This window comes from Phyllobates terribilis, unplaced genomic scaffold (genome assembly GCF_046119375.1).
Source record: "Phyllobates terribilis strain yellow unplaced genomic scaffold, ASM4611937v1 Scaffold_1__5_contigs__length_1240528914, whole genome shotgun sequence".
Lineage (NCBI taxonomy): Eukaryota > Metazoa > Chordata > Amphibia > Anura > Dendrobatidae > Phyllobates > Phyllobates terribilis.
In genome coordinates, this window is record NW_027362761.1 from 17,637,886 (window position 1) to 17,657,550 (window position 19,665).

The following is a 19,665-nucleotide window of genomic DNA, read 5'->3' on the forward strand; positions in this document are numbered from 1 at the left end:
GCCTGGGCATGCTCCTGATGAGGTTGCGGATGCTCTCCTGTGGGATCTCCTCCCAGACCAGGACTAAAGCATCCGCCAACTCCTGGACAGTCTCCTGGATGGAGCGAGACATGATGTCCCAGATGTGCTCAATCGGATTCAGGTCTGGGGAACGGGCAGGCCAGTTCATAGCTTCTATGCCTTCATCTTGTAGGAACTGCTGACACTCTCCAGCCACATGAGGCCTGGCATTGTCCTGCATTAGGAGGAACCCAGGGCCAACCGCACCAGCATATGGTCTCACAATCGGTCTGAGGATCTCATCTCGGTACCTAATGGCAGTCAGGCTACCTCTGGCGAGCAAATGGAGGGCTGTGCGGCCCTCCAAAGAAATGCCACCCCACACCATTACTGACCCACTGCCAAACCGGTCAAGCTGAAGGATGTTGCAGGCAGCAGATCGCTCTCCACGGCGTCTCCAGACTCTGTCATGTCTGTCACATGTGCTCAGTGTGAACCTGCTTTCATCTGTGAAGAGCACAGGGCGCCAGTGGCGACTTTGCCAATCCTGTGGCAAATGCCAAGCGTCCTGCACGGTGTTGGGCTGTGAGCACAACCCCCATCTGTGGACGTCTGGGCCCTCAAACCACCGTCATGGAGTCGGTTTCTAACCGTTTCTAACCATTTGTGCAGACACATGCACATTTGTGGCCTGCTGGAGGTCATTTTGCAGGGCTCTGGCAGTGCTCCTCCTTGCACAAAGGAGGAGGTAACGGTCCTGCTGCTGGGTTGTTGCCCTCCTATGGCTCCCTCCACATCTCCTGGTATTTGCTCCATGCTCTGGACACTGTGCTGACAGACACAGCTACCCTTCTTGGCACAGCTTGCACTGATGTGCCATCCTGGATGAACTGCAATACCTGAGCAACTTCTGTGGGTTGTACTGTAGATACCGCCTCATGCTACTGTACCTCTAGGGGTGAGAGCAATGGCAAAATGAAAAAGTGACCAAAACAACAGCTAAAAAGGATGAGAACAGAGAAATGGTCTGTGGTCACCACCAGCAGAACCACTCCTTTATAGGGGGTATCTTGCTAATTGCCTATTATTTCTACCAGTTGTCTGTTCCATTTGCACAACAGCAGGAGAAATTGATTCTCAATCAGTGTTGCTTCATAACTGGACAGGTTGATTTCACAGAAGTGTTATTGACTTGGAGTTACATTGTGTGTTTAAGTGTTCCCTTTATTTTTTTGAGCAGTGTACAAAGCTCCTGTGCTCCACCTGTGCATATATTAGTGCTTGCACTGTTCCACTTACAGGTGCTCACTGGATGGCTCATTCAGGCACCAGTCAATTACTGTTTTCAACATGAGAGAAGAACAGAGAGAATTATGATACCTACAGTGATAACAATCAATCAGAAATGGTGGATGCAGGAGAAGAGGGCTTTTAGTTTGGATCTTGGGGAAGGGTGCTGAATAAAAATCATTATTTTTGGGGGTAATGCACAACGTGATGGGCAGCTGCACTAGGTGGAGATATGGTGTGCACTGAACAGAGCCATGAAACAGCGCAGAGGAATCTAAAGGTGTAGTCTAAACTCAGAAATGAAACTTCCGACATGCCCGATCACTGCTTCATTGGGATGTAAATTAGCAGGTGTAGAGAGTGGGGGCACAGACATCAAAGAGGACAAAGTAAGGAGACATTTTGCTATTAATAAAATAAAAACATATTTTGCATTCCACAGATATTTGGTGTAAATGGAAAACCCCTTTAAAATTCAGTGCCCGATCTTTTTGTTTTTAGGGGGGATAAGCTGCTCCCAGAGGTGTTTGGTAGCCGCGTACTCTGAGAGATTACTGTTGGACTACAATTATCTTATGTGTATTGCCAGCATTATGTCGGCTATAAATATTTTTTCTGGCTATAGATTGGCTGTAAGCAGATTTCTCCTAGATGATCACACTGATTTGTGTATGAAAACAAGTACAAACAGATAGCAATAATATAATGATGCCACTTACTTGGCTCGTAGTAATCATAGATTTTCACAGGAACTGGGGACGTTTTTCCTACAATATATTCCCTGAATGCCTGCATCTGCACACAAGTCATGCACTGACTTGGTATCTGGAGGAAAAAGACATCAGAATACCTTTAAAAGCTGAATAATGTATTTTTTTCGACAATACAGGCAAGTAGTGGACAAACCTGCACAAATCCTGTTTCGTCTATGTGGAAATGATGTGTTGGAGATTATTGATGTGGGACTTTGTATCTAAAAAAGTTACTTTTCTCACCTCATCAAAATAGAACAGCACTTTTCTTCCTTCAACTTCATAGCGTTTGAGCCCTATCTGTTTATTCAAGAGCAGCTGAAAAGTAAAAATAAGTGGGTAAACATTTGAAATACCACAAACAGGGCTCAGTTCACACTGGTTTGACTTTCTATTTGTCTGTTGCTAAAAACGGAACAGACAAATGGAATTGTTGAAAAAAAAAATGGATGTATAACGTAACTCATGCAAACAGACGCTGGACACGAGGCAGCCTTTACCCTGTCTGTAGATACATTTAATTAGTTTCTGGATGGGCAAACTTTGTGAACATCCTCGTTAGCAAAGAGATGCTAATAGATCAATGGTAAATATAACTGCCCCATGCAGATGTGTCCTCTCTAGTCTAAGAGACCTCATAAAGAAGAAATGGAAATGCCATATTTCCCTGACATATCGATAATAAACTGGTATCAACATCATCCATGGATGTACCTATGATTGAGGGAGGGGGTATGTACACTTTTGTGGGGTCAAGTGTTGGGATTTTCAGCCTTAGGAAACCATAGAAATGTAACATCAACTCTAATTATGGATATAGGATAGTCATTTTTGGTGTGTTATGGTGAAAGTAAGCTCAGAAACATTGCAGTCATATTCTTCCACTATGAGGTTCCTGTTGGAAAATATGACATAATTAGAATTATGTTTTTGCACCACCTTCCTTCGCAAACAATTAGCCATCCTCCTACTACATGTTTCTGGATGATGGGAGAGAGGTGGGGGATGAGACCTTTATAACATCTCATATAGAGAAACTCATTGTTAGATCCTTGGAGAGACAACATGTACTGTAGGTAAGTCCACATTTCTGTGCTAATCTTCTCTGCCCTAACTGCTCATGGATCTAATTTGTAAGACGTTTCTGTATATATCCCTTTTTTTTTTTACACAGTTTTTTGTTTTTTTTTATGTACTGTATTTCTTTTTATTATTTCAAATGTTCTTATTTTTTTAAGCACTGAACCTTTTTTTTGTATATTACGGTAATTCTAAAATTTTAAGGGAACCTGTCACCAGGTTTTCCCATTATAAACTAAAGCCACCACCTTTATCTGTTCTATTGCTGCAGTCTATCAACCTGTATCTTGGCCCTGAACTTCCCCAACATATGTAAAAATAATACCTTATATACTTCTGGCATACGTCTTGGTCAGTTCGATGGGCGTCTTTTTTCCTTTTCTTGGCGCCTCTTCTATTTGCAGAATCACTGTCCTCCTGGCTTGATTGATGTGGATGACGTGTCATAGAGGAGGCATCAATAAAAGAAAAAAGACGCCCATCGGACCAGACTGCGCCGTATGCCAGAAGTATATAATGTATTTTTTGTGATATGCAGGGGGAGTTCAGGGTTTACATACAGGTCAATAGACTGCAGTTATAGAGCAGATTTAGTTTATTGGAAAACTTAGCAACGGGTTCCCTTTAATAAGTTTGTTTTTTGCTGGTCTAAATGTACCCACTACCTTGAAGAGGGAAATAGCAACTATGTGTTGAATAAAAGGTTGAACTTGATTGGCTATAAGCTTTACTATTCAAGTATCCACAAGTATTAGAGGACCCAAGGTGAAGAGGAAGACCAGCCACCCTATGGCTTGATACTATTATTATTATAATATATTATTATAGCGCCATTTATTTCATGGCGCTTTACATGTGAAAGGGATATACATAGCACAAACAATTACAGTAAATACTATCAAGATAACAGCTGAGAAGACCCTGGTGGATCTTTCTAGACTTGCACAAGCTCGATCTTCCTACAGAGCTTTCATCCATCAAGTTGCAATAGCTCGAGATCGTCGAGAGGGCGTTAAAAAAATTATGGGACCCATGATGTACAAAGAAAGAAAACATTCCCACATCATTGAGCCATACTAAGGCTAGGGCTACACGGCAACTTTGACAGCGATAAATCACGTGGGCAAAGATTGCTAGGTATCATGGCTACATTGTAGCCTAGTATAAGTGGATGGTTCTGCGTCTGCAACAGACAAGTCACAAAAAATCCAACTGAGTACAGTTACTATATTTGCGACCTGCTTATTGCGGTTGCCATGCCCTCAGGTGGCATTCACTTGTATTGCGCTGAGCTGTTGCAGTGACACCTAGCAATCTTTAGCTGTGTGACCAGTATCGCAGCTAAAGTATCCCCAACCTAAGATTTAAAGGGGTATTCCCATCTCCAAGATTCTATCCCAATATGTAGTAGGTGTAATAATAATAATATTAGCAAATACCTACAATTAGAAATGTAGTATAGTATTTTTGATTCGCTATTTCTCTTTCCTCATGTGCAGGTATCGCAGGACCTTAGGTATCCATGGTTACGTCCACTGATAAAGTGACAGTTAGTTAGCTAGCTGCTAGTGGTCGTAACCATGGATACCTAAGATCCTGTATTGTCTGCACATGAGGTAAGTGGCATAGCAAATCAAAAATACTATACTATATTTCTAATTGGAGGTATTTGCTAATATTATTATTATTACACCTACCACATATTGGGATAGGATCTTGGAGATGGGAATACCCCTTTAAGCACTTCATGGTGCTTGTGCGCAATTCTGACCCTCCAATCGGCAGGACTCAACAGAAACCTGGATCCATCTGACCAGGTAATGTTTTTCCATTGCTCAGTGAGCCAAATTTTTGTACACTTTTGACCACTAGAATTATTCCTTTCTGTTTCCCATAAGTCACATTCAGACATCTGAAGAAATCGGTCCAAAACCGGACCGAAATGCACCGACTGGCCATACCGCCCCCCCCCAACACGAGTGTGAGAGCTTCATATATTTCTATGAAGTTGTAATGCTCGGATCAGGAGACCACGGCCAATCCGTGCATTGCAGTTCGATCTCGGACCAATTAGTATGGACGTCTGAATGCACCTTTAGACAGTGATGGCACTCAAACTGGTTATCTGCTGTTATAGCTCCTCTTAGGAACAATGGGTCATATTCATCAACCTAAATGTGCTAGAATTCTTCAAGAGAGTGATTCAAAATATTAAATTTTCTTTAAATTATTCTTTTATATTTTTTAAAACTTTTCTTTTATTATATTTCTAGCTTTATTTATGGTCCCCTTAGGGTACATAAACCTACGATCATCTAATTGATTACATACCATACTGCAATACCAAAGTATTGCAGTACATAGGACAAATCTCAGTGTTCATCCTGTGGTAAGATTCACAGGACAGTCAAAATGGCAGAGACATGGGACTTCAGCAGGCCTCTGGTAGCAATGGCAACCCATCGGTTCCTTACAATTTTGACACCGGAGGCCCATGGCAGTAGGTGCACTCGTACAAAGGTGGCTGCACCATTTAAATGCCGCGGTCAGAGATTGACAGGGGCATCTACATCGTCAAAGAAGCACTCTCATTAATATTTTTCTTCATTAAATGTGTGCATATGTGCAAGTAATGTAGTGTGAGTGTATTAATATACTCACCTACTGCTGCTCTCTCCAGGATCCAGCACTGTTAGGTTCCTCTCCTCAATGACGTCACCTCAATTCAGACCAGCCGGCACACTTTATGCTCTATGCATGAACCGGATGTCTCTTTTACAATGTAAGGATATGGAGCCTTGTTCTGAAGCTTCATATACTTACACTGTAAAATCCACTGCTACGTCACACAGAGACAGGGGCTGGCTGGCAAATATTGCCCTAGGAGCAATCACAAAGCAGTGGGCCTAGAGTTGTGGCAGCCCATCTTCAGCCTGCTTATTTCTGGCCACTGCATTAAAGCAGAAAAGGTAACAGGCTTTAAACATAATGGTGGCTGGTACAAAGATATGTGAACAGAACATAGATACAGGAACAGAAAGAAACTAATACACAGATATGGGAACAGAACCAAGCCTACTACATAGATACGAGAACAGAACCAAGCTTAGTGCATAAATATGGTGCCAGAACAAAGATTACTACATAAATACAGGAACAGACAGGAGCTAAATGCATAGATTAGCTTACAGAACCAAGTTCACTACATGAATACAGTACCAGAACTGAGCTTACTGCATGGATACAGGAGCAAAACCAAGCTTACTAGAGAGATATGGGAACAGAACACAATGTTAGAACAAAAAAGTCTGAATTGGAAATTGCATGTTATTCTCAGTTTTGCCTAACTAATCAAACAGCAAGTTGTGTTGACAAAAGCTGAACCTTACAAAAATTACTATTATTATAATGCACGCAGGTGAATCCGCATGTGTTCATTGCACTGATAGAATTTCTCTTGCAGAGACTAGCGTCTCCACAAGAGAAATTGACATGCTGCGGCCTGTGGAGACGCGCCACATATCCGTGTCCGCAGGTGAGCCGCAGGAGCACGGAGCCACATAGTGGGCATGGGATTTCTTGAAATCCCATCCACTATGCTCTAACATCTGGCCGCTGCGGATTGCACTCAGCGCAAGTGTGCTGTGTCCAATCCACAGCCATTTCTGACCGTGTACACATACCCTTAGGCTACTGTTAGGATTCAGCTATTTTTTACACCCTCTGCATTCGTGAAATTACCGCTCCATAAACAGTTTGCCTACCTAAAATCATGTGCCAACCTCTTTCTAGTCTACGTTTCTCAATTGAAACAATGAGAGAAGCAGAAGAGAAAGCAGGTGGCATGTTATTGTTTCTTTGTAAATTGCATATGCACTGGTAATGTGATGGGCTCAGAGAGGGTAAAATCAGTCAAATCCTAATAGTACATTACACAATGTTAGCCAGTGAGAGTGAAATCCTACAAGTGTTCTGGACACCTCTTTAAGGCTATGTGCCCACGATGCAGAAATGCTGCATATTTTTTCCGCTTCTCCCTGGCAGGAAAAGCGCATGCGGATTTTACATGCGTTTTTCCTGTCAGGTAGAAGAGTTTGTCAAGCGTTCTTCACATGCATTTTTGCATTCGGTTTATCAAGCGCTTTTCCAAGCCATTTTAGCATCACTTGGAAAAGTGCTTGACAACTTGTTCACACTATATAAATCCATGCAACCGGCATGGATTTATAGTAGTGTGACCAAGTTAGTTAAAAAAAAAAAGAATAAGAATGGTAAAAAATGTAAAAAAAAAGATTATACTTACCTTCCGATGGCCCCCGGTGTTTTCTCCGCTGCGTCTGGTGTCTTGGGCGGCTCGCGGTGGTGTGAAGGACAGGTGACAGGTCACATAACTCAATGACGTCATGGCAGGTCCTTCACAACACCGCGACCCATACAGCAGACCAGACGGAGCGGAGAAAACACCGGGAGGACATCAGAAGGTAAGTATAATCTTTATTTTTAATTTTAAATTCTTTTTTTAACAGGTTCTATGGTACCCGAGTCTGGATGAGAGTCTCCTCTTCTCCAGACCTGGGTACCATCCGCACATTGAACCGTGTGATATCCGCATGTGCACATGTAGTGATGTGGATGTCACGAGGTCCAATGCAAATCAATGGCGGCGATTACGCTGCGTGTCCGCAAAATTAATGGACATGCTGCGTATTTTTCCGCAATGATAATCCGCAGCGGAAATCTCCGCAGCATGTGCACAGCACATGCGGATTATCATTGGGGACCATGGGGCACGTATTACCAAGCGTTTTTTAAGCATTTTCGCTGCAGAAATTCCGCGGCAAAAACGCTTGAAAAACGCATAGTGTGCACGCAGCCTAAGGGTAACTTGTCACCTTGAGAAACACTATTTATCTGCAGATATATGGTTAATCTGAAGGTCAATAGAGTCTAAAGTGTGGTTAGCCATCTTACAGGAAAAGCGTTGGCTACAGGGAGAAAATTACGTTTCATTCTCCCTGCCGGCACTCGTGTCGTGTCATAGGGTCAGATGCAAGGAGAAGTTACAGTCACCGCTCACTACAAAGTGAGATTGCTGTAATAACGTCCGGCAATTTGATTGCAACATCTTCCAAGGAGCCCAACCTCAGGCTGGGCTTCATAGAATGTCCAACATGGCAACAACACATGGAAACTCATCAGTAACCCGCAACTGCGTCACAGGGGGCTGATGGGAGCAGGTTAGTGCATGCACCAGCCATCTAAATGCTGCTGTCAGTGATTGACAAGGGCATTTAAATATTTAAAACAGTAGTAATCATGGCTGTTACCAGTAGATGCTGGCTATGCATCACAGCCGACATCTGCTCGCTCAGTTCCTGAATCCGCTCCATACAAGCACATCCCTATGATGACATAGTTACGGCAAGGTGCGCAAAGGGGTTAATTTCACTTGTATGTTCTTAAACTTGGAAAGACAAATGGAATTCCTTAACACATATGTGAAAGAGCATAATAGATTTAGTATATACTGTTTTCTCGTACATTACCTCCCCCTTCGATTCCCATACTGTGCCCATACCCCTTCTCCCCCCCTCGCTCACCATACTGTTTCTTCAGACATATTCCCCATACTGTCATCACAAATTTCTTCCCCATCTCTCCCCAAATATAATAAGTCTTCGGATGTGCATGCAGGCAAGCACATGCATGCAGAGATGCAAAAAAGACATGCATGCAGTCACACACACAGACATACATAAACACACAGACATGTAGATGCAAGCAGACATGCACACAGACACACATGCAGACACGCATGCAGACGCACAAAGACACACATGCAGACACGCACACACACATAGAAACGCAGACACGCGCACAAAGGCACGCAGACAAGCACAAAAACATGCACGCAGACATGCACATAGACGCGCAAGCAGACATGCACAAAGACACACATGCAAACACGCACACGCATATACGTAGACATGCAGATACACACAAAGACACGCATGCAGACATGCATGCAGACATGCATACAGGCACACACGCAGACACACACACACACATGCAGACATGCTCATAAACACAGACACATACACAGATACTGTATATACACATACACTTTCTCCCTGCTGAAATTTCCACCATCATCATGGGTGACTTAAACATCCTCACTGACACCCGCCAGCCTGCAGCCTCCAAACTCATGTCACTTCCTTCATCTTACCCAGTGGACCTCCACAGCCACTAACACGGACGAACAAACATTAGAACTCATCTTTACCCACCTCTGCTCCCTACGTAACCTTTCAACCTCACTTCTCCCCCTATCTGACCACCATCTACTAACTGTCTCATCCCTGTCCTCCTCACCTGCCCCCTATGTCCAACAACTAGCGCAACCCCGCTGCAACCTCACATCTAGATATTCACACACTCTCTGATTCTATTCTACCACTGTTCTCCATATCGTCACTCCATGACACAGACATCACATTAGCTATTGACTCGGACGCCCCTCTCGTACATGGCAGAGTGTGTCGAATCAATAGAAAACCCTGGCATAACATCCTCACTAAAAAGCTTTGGCAAGTATCCAGGGTTGTCGAGCGGCGCTGGAAGAAAAAGCACTTGCAAGAAGACTTCACTGCATTCAAAAAAGCAACTCTCATATTCGAGTTGGCCCTCACCTCTGTTAAACAAGACTGTTTCATCACCTTTGTATCCTCTTTATCCAGCAACACCAAACAGCTATTCAACCCCTTTAACTCCCTCCTCCACTCAACACCACCCCCTCCGACCTCCCTCATCTCTGCCGAAGACTTTGCCGCATATTTCAAAAATAAGATTGATTAAAGTTTTTACTGCACAATTACAACAGCCCCTATGCATAACAGACCACTGTTCCTCCCCATAACCTTCCTCCCCACCATCACTGAAGGAGAACTTTTTCATCTCCTCTCCAAATCCCACTTTACCACTTGTGCAATGGACCCCACACCATCCCACCTCTTCTCCAACCTCACCACCATGCTTGTCCCAGTCCCAGCCTTGTCCCACCACACCTATCTTCAACCTATCGTTAACTTCTGGTACCTTCCCTTCTGCTTTCAAGCAAGCCATGAAACACACCTATCCTGAAGAAACCATCACTCGACCTGACCTCTATGTCCAGCTTTCCTGCCATATTGCAGTCCCCGTTCGCCTCCAAATTCCTTGAACAGTATGTCGATGCTAAAATTTCCTTCCACCTCACATCTAACTCACTCTTTGATGACCTACAGTCTGGCTTCTGTCCCCACCACTCCACCGAAACTGCCCTGACCAAAATTACTAATGACTTACTTACTGCCAAAGCTAACAGACAATTCCCTATACTCCTCTTTCTAGACCGGTCCTCCGCCTTCGACACAGTCGAACACTCCCTCCTACTACAAATCCTCCCTTTTCTTGGCGTCAAGACCTTGCCCTCTCCTGGATCTCCTCATACCTTTCTAACCGCACATTTAAGGTCTTCTATTCCAATAAACCTCCTCACCCGACCCTCTCTCTGTTGATGTCCCTAAGGGCTCTGTTCTGGGACACCTACTTATCTCAATCTATACCTTTGGCCTAGTACAGCTCAAAGTCCCATGGCTTCCAGTACTTATACGCTGATGACACTCAGATCTACCTTTCTGGCTCAGATGTCACCTCTCTGCTGTTCAGAATCACAGAGTGTCTATCAGCCATATTCTCTTTCTTTTCCTTTTGCTTCCTAGAACTCAACGTGGACAAAATGGAACTCATCATCTTTCCTCCATCTCGCCTAACCCCCTACCTGATCTATCTATCACAATTAACGACACCACCCTTTCCGTAGGAATAAAAGTCCGCAGCCTCAGAGTTACCTTCGACTCTTTCCTGTCCTTCAAACTGTACATCCAAGCTCTTGCCACTTCCAACTCAAAAATATTTCCAGAATCAGTCCTTTCATAAACCCGAAATCTACTAAAATGTTAGTACATGTCCTCATCATCTCTCGCCTCAACTACTGCAATATCCTTCTCTGTGGCCTTCCTGCTAACACTCTCGCACATCTCCAGGCTATAATACAATGGCACTCGACCGCAGCTACAGCTGTGAATTGGACAGCCCACAGACGCGTGCTCAGTACACAGCTGATGTGGCTACAATGCAATAGATAGGGTAGGTGTCCTACTGCTGTCACCTATGCCCAGGCGCTGCAGTATTTGCAGACTGTAAGTGTCGTCCAGCGACCCATGCAGACATGTAAAGTAAAATGGCAACCTCCAGTGGCTACATTAAAAATTTATTTAAAAAAACATAAATACAATTTAACCCCTTAAGCCCCGCGGGTGGTTTGCACGTTAATGACCGGGCCAATTTTTACAATTCTGACCACTGTCACTTTATGAGGTAATTACTCTGGAACGCTTCAACGGATCCCCCTGATTCTGAGATTGTTTTTTCGTGACATATTGTACTTCATGATTGTGGAAAAATTTCTTCGATATCACTTGCGTTTATTTGTGAAAAAAACGGAAATTTGGCGAAAATTTTGAAAATTTTGCAATTTTCAAAATTTGAATTTTTAAGCCCTGAAATCAGAGCGATATGTCACACAAAAGAGTTAATAAATAACATTTCCCACATGTCTACTTTACATCAGCACAATTTTGGAACCAAAATTTTTTTTTGTTAGGGAGCTATAAGGGTTAAAAGTTGACCAGCGATTTCTCATTTTTCCAACAAAATTTACAAAACCATTTTTTTAGGGACCACATCACATTTGAAGTCACTTTGAGAGGTCTTTATGACAGAAAATACCCAAAAGTGACACCATTCTAAAAACTGCACCCCTCAAGGTGCTCAAAACCACATTCAAGAACTTTATTAACCCTTCAGGTGCTTCACAGGAATTTTTTGAATGTGGAAGAAAAAAATGAACATTTAACTTTTTTCACAAAAATGTTACTTTAGACCCAATTTTTTTTATTTTCACAGGGGTAACAAGAAAAAATGGACCCCAAAATTTGTTGTGCAATTTCCCCTGGGCACGCAGATACCCAATATTTGGGGAAAAAATACTGTTTGGGCGCACGGCAGGGCTCGGAAGGGAAGGAGCGCCATTTGACTTTTTGATTGTAAAATTTGCTTGAATAATTAGCGGACGCCATGTTGTGTTTGGAGAGCCCATGTGTGCCCAAACTTTGGAGCTCCCCCACAAGTGACCCCATTTTGGAAACTAGACCCCCCAAGGCACCTTTCTAGATGCATAGTGAGCACTTGGAACCCCCAGGTGCTTCACAAATTGATTCGTAACAATGAAAAAGTGAAAAAAAAAAACACTTTTTCATTTTTATGAATCAATTTGTGAAGCACCTGAGGGTTCCAAGTGCTCACAATGCATCTAGATAGGTGCCTTGGGGGTTCTAGTTTCCAAAATGGGGTCACTTGTGGGGGAGCTCCAATGTTTGGGCACACAGCGGCTCTCCAAACGCAACATGGTGTCGCTAACAATTTGAGCCGATTTTCCGTTAAATTTGTTAGAGGACACCATGTTGCATTTAGAGAGTCCCTGTGTGCCCAAACATTGGAGCTCCCCCACAAGTGACCCCATTTTGGAAACTAGACCCCCCAAGGCACCTATCTAGATGCATAGTGAGCACTTGGAACCCCCAGGTGCTTCACAAATTGATTCGTAACAATGAAAAAGTGAAAAAAAAAACACTTTTTCATTTGTATGAATCAATTTGTGAAGCACCTGAGGGTTCCAAGTGCTCACTATGCATCTAGATAGGTGCCTTGGGTGGTCTAGTTTCCAAAATGGGGTCACTTGTGGGGGAGCTCCAATATTTGGGCACACAGCGGCTCTCTAAATGCAACATGGTGTCCGCTAACAAATTTAACGCAAAATTGGCTCAAATTGTTAGCGACACCATGTTGCGTTTGGAGAGCTGCTGTGTGCCCAAACATTGGAGCTCCCCCACAAGTGACCCCATTTTGGAAACTAGACCCCCCAAGGCACCTATCTAGATGCATAGTGAGCACTTGGAACCCCCAGGTGCTTCACAAATTGATTCGTAACAATGAAAAAGTGAAAAAAAAAACACTTTTTCATTTGTATGAATCAATTTGTGAAGCACCTGAGGGTTCCAAGTGCTCACTATGCATCTAGATAGGTGCCTTGGGGGGTCTAGTTTCCAAAATGGGGTCACTTGTGGGGGAGCTCCAATGTTTGGGCACACAGGGGCTCTCCAAACGCAACATGGCGTCCGCTAACAATTTGAGCCGATTTTCAATTTGTTAGCGGACACCATGTCGCGTTTGGAGAGCCCGTGATGTGCCTAAACAGTGGAGCTCCCCCACAAGTGTCCCCATTTTGGAAACTATACCCCTCAAAGATTTTATTAAGGTGTATAGTGAACATTTTGAACCCAGAGGTACGGCACATTATTTGTTTACATTAGGTCATCATATTGAATAAGTTGTCATTATTCTTGAGCGCAAGTGCTCGCTACTTGAGTTTGCATCGGGTACTCAGGTATGCACCATGTACAGCGTGTGCTCGAGTGACATGCTCGAGTCCCTGCTCCGCATGTTTCACGGTTATTATACACCCAAAAAAAAACATGCGGGGATCGCTCGTGCATGGCAGGCAATCCCCGTAAAGTTTTTTGGCCGCGAAGCATATGGGGCAGAGACTCAAGCATGTCACTCAAATACCCACGATACTAAATGCATACCAGAGCACCCGATGCAAACTCAAGTAGCGAGCACTTGCTCTCAACACTAGTCGCCATATCGTCATCTTTTTTTCTTACTTTTGAAAAAAATCCCAACCCCAGCCCTAACCCTAGCACAACCCTAGCCCCAGCACAACCCTAGCCCCAGCACAACCCTAGCCCCAGCACAACCCTAGCCCCAAACCCAGCCCTAACCCTAGCCCAATCCTAACTCAAGAGTTTATTTTTGACGCCGTTCCTTGTGCGGTATAAGTGATTAGACGACTTTATTCTTCGGGTCGGTGTGATTACAGCAATGCCAGAATCATATGGGGTTTTTATGACTGACAGCTGTCACACACTAAAAGACGCATTTTTTGTAAAATCTAGTTTTTGCATCGCCATATTTTGAGAGCTATAATTTTTCCAGATTTTGGCAGACAGTCATGTGGCGGCTCGTTTTTTGCGGGATGACTTGACGTTGTTATTGGTGCCATTTTCAGGCACGTGACATTTTTTGATCGCTTTCTATTCCGATTTTTGGGAGGCAGAATAAACAAAAACCAACAATTCAGGAATTGTTTTTTTTTTTTTTTTTTTTTAATTCTGTTCCGCGTGTGGTAAAATTGATGAGGCAGCTTTACTCTTCGGGTCAGTACGTTTACAGCGATACCACATTTGTATCATTTTTCTATGTTTTGGCGCTTATACACAATAAAAGCTATTTTATAGAAAAAAATATTTTTTAGTATCGCTTTATTCTGAGAGCTATAACTTTTTTATTTTTCGGCTGATGGAGCTATATGGCGGCTTGTTTTTTGCGGGACGAGATGACGTTTTCAGCGGTATCATTTTTATTTATATGCGTCTTTTTGATCGCGTGTTATTCCACTTTTTGTTTGGCGGTATGGTGATAAAGCATTGTTTTTTGCTTGTTTTTTTTTTTTTTTTTTTTACCGTGTTCACTGAAGGGGTTAACTAGTGGGACAGTTTTATAGGTCAGGTTGTTCCGGACGCGGCGATACCAAATATGTGTACTTTTATTGTTTTTTTTTATTTTTTTTATAATAATATTTATTGATGGGTACATTATATTTTTATTTTTGGTGTATTATTTTTTTTATTTTTTTATAATATTTTTGCACATTTTTTTTTTTTTTTTTTCCACTTTCACACAGTTTATACACTTTATTACTTTGTCCCACTCTGGGACTTTCACTTTTTTTTTTCTGATCGCCTGCATGGCACAGGAATGGAGCACCATCCCTATGCCATGAAGGCTGTCAGAAGTGCACAGTGTGAAGATTGCTTGGAGATGCACTGTGCATGTCCAAGCAATCTTCCTGCTCTCTGGTGACCCGGATGTTGTCATGACGACATCGGGTCGTCATGGCAACACCCGGGAAGCCTTTGCAGACTGCGCTGGAAGCCGGAAGAGGAGGTGAGTATCGCCGATCACCTCCCCTTGCCCCCGCAATGCCGCGATCGACTTCGATCGACTTCGATCGCAGCATCGCGGGGGTTAATGTGCTGGGAGCGGTGCGTGACCGCTCCCTGCACATAGTACCGGGTGTCAGCTGTGACAATCAGCTGACACCCGGCGGCGATCGCGCCCGCACAGCCTGTGTGCACGCGCGATCGCGATGACGTACTAATACGGGTCTGGCTCTTAAGTCCCAGGGCACAGACGCGTATTAGTACGTCAGATGTTATTAAGGGGTTAATAAAGGTTAGGTTAAACTAACATGTTATGTAAAAAAAAAATGTATTTTTTTAAATAATAAAAAAAGCGTTCACCATGTGTGAACTTAGACTAGCAACCTTGATCAGCGCCTGTGCTGAATTCCATATAGGGGAATATAACTCCCTGACTCCCCCTGTATATTCCTCAAAAACGTTTTGAAACTCTCCTGCACTCTATCTAAATCCTGCCGGTCCGGTTCGATAAGCGCCCTTGCTGTTGCATCTATCCCTCCTCCCGGCTTCTGATTGCAGTCTTCCTGCTCTGATTGATGTGGATGAGACCACATAGCCGGACGAAATCTTGCGCCTGCACAGAGACATTGCCGGCTCGCACCTGCACACTTTGCTCTGCCGTACTGCGGGCAGAGCCTAAAACATAAGAGCACATGCCCTTCATTCCCTTCAAATCCCTCCCAATTCCCCAATGTATCTGTAGCGCCCCGAGGGTTCGGCCGCTACAGGGGTATTGCACCTCTGCCAGAGGTGTGATATCCCACTCCCAGGTAAGGATGGAGTGTGGACCAGGGCTCAGTTAGCTGCATACAGCACACTCACCCCATTTCCGAGGGACAGAAAAAAAGGCACGACAGACCATGTCCCTGGCTGGAGTGGGGAGGGGGGAGGAAAACCCGGTGATGTAGGAGCAGATAGGGGTTGGTTCCTGAGCATAGGAAGGAGCTCATTGGTTGCTGGTCACCTGAGCTCACACTCTAGGGGAAGGTATAAAAGGTGGGCACCATCTTAGTTCTGGGTCAGTTGAGAAGTTCAGTGAGAGGAGAAGACTGGGAGTGGAGGCTCTGTAGGAGCTCCGCTCGGAGGAGGGCCTAGAGAAGAGGCCGGGAAAGGAGGAGAAGAAGGAACAGGAGCTGAAGGAACAGGCGAAGAAGGAACAGGAAAGAAGGAAAGGAGACAGAGAAACAGGAGGGCTCAGGAACAAGAAGGTGGAAGGGACCCTAAGAACCCACGAGAATACCGGGTGAAGGGTCAGGCAGATTAAGGGTACCGGATCCCAAGTTGGTGGAGGAGAAACTACCCTCAGCCAAAGACCGGAGGTCGTGATCATTTATTGGTGCGACACCTCATCAAACCTGCTAGGAAGGCACCATATAGGACAGCGGGGAACGGGACCCACGTTTATCCGCGCAGATCCACGGTAGCTGGACAAAAGTGGGTCACTGGTGAGGCAGGCCAGGGGAAGGATTGAAGGAGGTCCTGAGCCATACTTCTGAGCTGCCTGGGAGTTGACCGAGCCCCACACCTGGTGGACGCAGCATGGCTCGAGTGGTCACTACCTGTACAGAGGTGACCCAGAGCACATGAACTGTGAGTAAAAGACATTGGATTGCAGTACGTTGTCTGTGCACTCTTTCGCCCCTCCAGCATTATCAGCACTGGGACTCTCACCACCATCACCCCCACCATCCACTACACTGCCCTGGGGCTGCACTTTTTCCGTGGGGAGTTACACCACTTTGGCTGCACACACCATCAGCCCCAGCGGTCTGCCTTGCAGCGGCGGTTCATAATAGCCACAATCCACGGGTGGCGTAGTCGGACATTATCAACAGCACATAACAGACTACCACTGGTCTGACCACCCTGAGCCGCGGGACCGGGCCGCCACTACTACCCCCATCGTTCCCCTATTGCCCGGATCCGCGTGCCCCACGGCCCAGGGGGTGAGTCAGCTTTGGCGTAGTCGGCAGGGTCGTTACCAACCCGCCACAAACGGGTATTGCGCGCCTGAAAAGAGACTGTTTGACTGTTTTAAAAATGGCGCCCGCCCCAGAAGAACAAGCGCCATAATGTGCGTGCCAAAAGACCACAGGAGGCCACCTCCCATCGTGGGCCAGGTCCCAGAATGGCGCCAGAGAAGGAGCCCACCCCCAACAGCCATGAGCGCGGCTGTGGAGATGTCCATCAAGGTGGGGGGGCTGCCCCTGAAAGTGATTGTCACCAGATTGCCCCGGGACCACCCCCAATGGGGGTGGGAAGAGAAGAAAACTGTGGGGCAGGGCTCGGCCTGGATCAGTCTAGACAGACCGCACCCGGGAATGGACGCATTCAGCAACACCAACCTCTTGGCACGGAGCCTGCTGCAGGCTGAACCGCCCTGCAGCCTGGCAGAGATCCTAGCGCAGCTCCCTAGAGATCCGGAGCGTGCGTAAGCTGCGCTGGAGGACCTGGATCGGAGGATGGTCCGGGCACAGCGGGGTGCGCTCATCGAGTAGAGAGAGGAACTGGCCCGGCAGGCTGAAACCCGCCAGTGGCAGGTATCACCCGCACCTCGGAGTCCGCCTGCCTCTGAGGACGGAGCAGGAGGAGTGAAGGCCGGAAACAGCGTCGCGGAGGGAGCCACGAGGACCGAGGCAAGTACAGGGGACGTTACCACCCCAGGCCCAGCAGCTGCAAGCCTGCCCCAGCCTCCCGTCGCAGAACCCGAAGCCCCACTCACCGCACCTGTTGCCGCGCCGTCACTGCTCCCAGTTAGGCCTCAAGCGGCGAGCGCCGCGGCCACGCCCCGCCCGGCGCCACGCCCCTTGACCCTGGGCGTCGTAAAGAGAGAAGCGTCATCGGCCCGGTCGCAAGGCCTAGATAACCCGGGCGCTGTTGCCAAACCAGCGCCCCCTTCCCGGACGAGACCGCCACCGGGCACAACCAAAAGACCCCCGGCATGGTCGCAAGGCCGAGTGCCCCCGGGAGCTGCTTCCCACCCGGGGCCCCCTGCCATACCACCGCTGGGCGCGGACCTGTTTGCCCAGCACACCGGTCCGGATGGACTACCGCTGGAGTGGCCGGCCGAACTGACCAGCGGTCAGCCATGGAAGACCCAGCCCCCGCGCGAGCCTCTGATACCAGCTCCGGAGCCCGTAAAGGTCACCCCGCCCCCACTAGAAGACGCCCAATTTGAGTGGGACCCCGCCGGTGAGAACTTAATGGGGTTCACTCAGGAGACCCGGGCGGACGCAGTCCGTCGTCTAGAGGCTTGCCACCAGCAGCTGGTGACCTTTGAGCAGGAACGGCGAGAGAGGCGCGTTAGAGAGGAGCGGCTCCAGGCCCAGAGTGCTGAGCAGAAGCGCAAGGCCCGTCAAGATCCCCGGGCCGCCCGCGGTCCCTGCATCACCGGGACCGTAATAAAGTTCCACATGGAGAATGGCTGGGGCTTCATCAGGGGTCTGGAAACGGCCGGCGACGTCTTTGTGACCCGCAGGGATGTCGAAAGCCATCTACCGGAGGGACACCGTGGACGTGATCTATACCCTGGTGATGTGGTCACCTTGACCCGACATGAGGGCGCAAAAGGACCGTATGCCCTCCATGTCCATCGGCTTACAGAGGAGGAACTGCAGCACTACGGCTGTGGGGAGAGCCAAGAGGACCCGGATGGGTCTGAAGGTCAGTATGAGGAGGAAGGAGCGTCTGGAGGACACCGCTACTAGTGAGTAGCAAAGTACCTGTGTATATAGTTACCCGTTAGGGTACAAGAACTGTTAAAGAGAACTGTTTTGGAACCGTATCCAGATTAAAGTGTGGTCCCCGCTGGGACTGTTATGGAACTGTTGACTGTGTGAAAGTTACCCCCTACATCCTTTACCTGGCTGAGGACTGAGAGCAGCCATTCCCCCTTTCAAACCGGTCGAGGACTGGGAACGGCCAATCCCCTGTAAATAGTTGCACTTCCTAAAGCGCCCCCTACTCGTTTTATAAACAAGACTGTAATGTCTACCTCAGGACAGAGAGTCCCTCACGTTTAAAAGTTTACTGAAGTTTTTGCACTTGAAAGAAGATTGAACACCGGGTCAGAAGTTGCACAGCGGCCAGAGTTCAAGAATGTGTTTTGAAAATGTTTTTCTTGCGAATGTTTTATATGAAAAAGTTTTATATGCTGCTAAATAGTAATGTGAAAGTTTTCTATAATGTTTATATGACAAAAGAGTTCCGGTAGTATTGACAATGCCAAAGAAAAATGTTTTTCCCATAAAGGGAATTGAACTGTGTCGGCCGTTTCCTGATATGAAAAGTTTTGAAAACGTTTTGCATATCCTGTACTTAATTGTTTTTGCTCTGTT

At 46.1% G+C, this 19,665-nt stretch overlaps 1 protein-coding gene across 1 annotated transcript in view; it reads right to left on the reverse strand.

Annotated features, from left to right (window-relative positions):
* CPAMD8 (C3 and PZP like alpha-2-macroglobulin domain containing 8) overlaps positions 1 to 19,665 on the reverse strand; it is a 265,715-nt gene that overhangs the window by 28,975 nt on the left and 217,075 nt on the right. Inside the window, exons 37-38 of the mRNA XM_073656527.1 lie at positions 2,286 to 2,360; positions 2,010 to 2,115 (exon numbers count right to left, since the gene is read on the reverse strand). Of these exons, the coding sequence (XP_073512628.1) occupies positions 2,010 to 2,115; positions 2,286 to 2,360 (181 nt within the window). The remainder of the gene's footprint in view (positions 1 to 2,009; positions 2,116 to 2,285; positions 2,361 to 19,665) is intronic.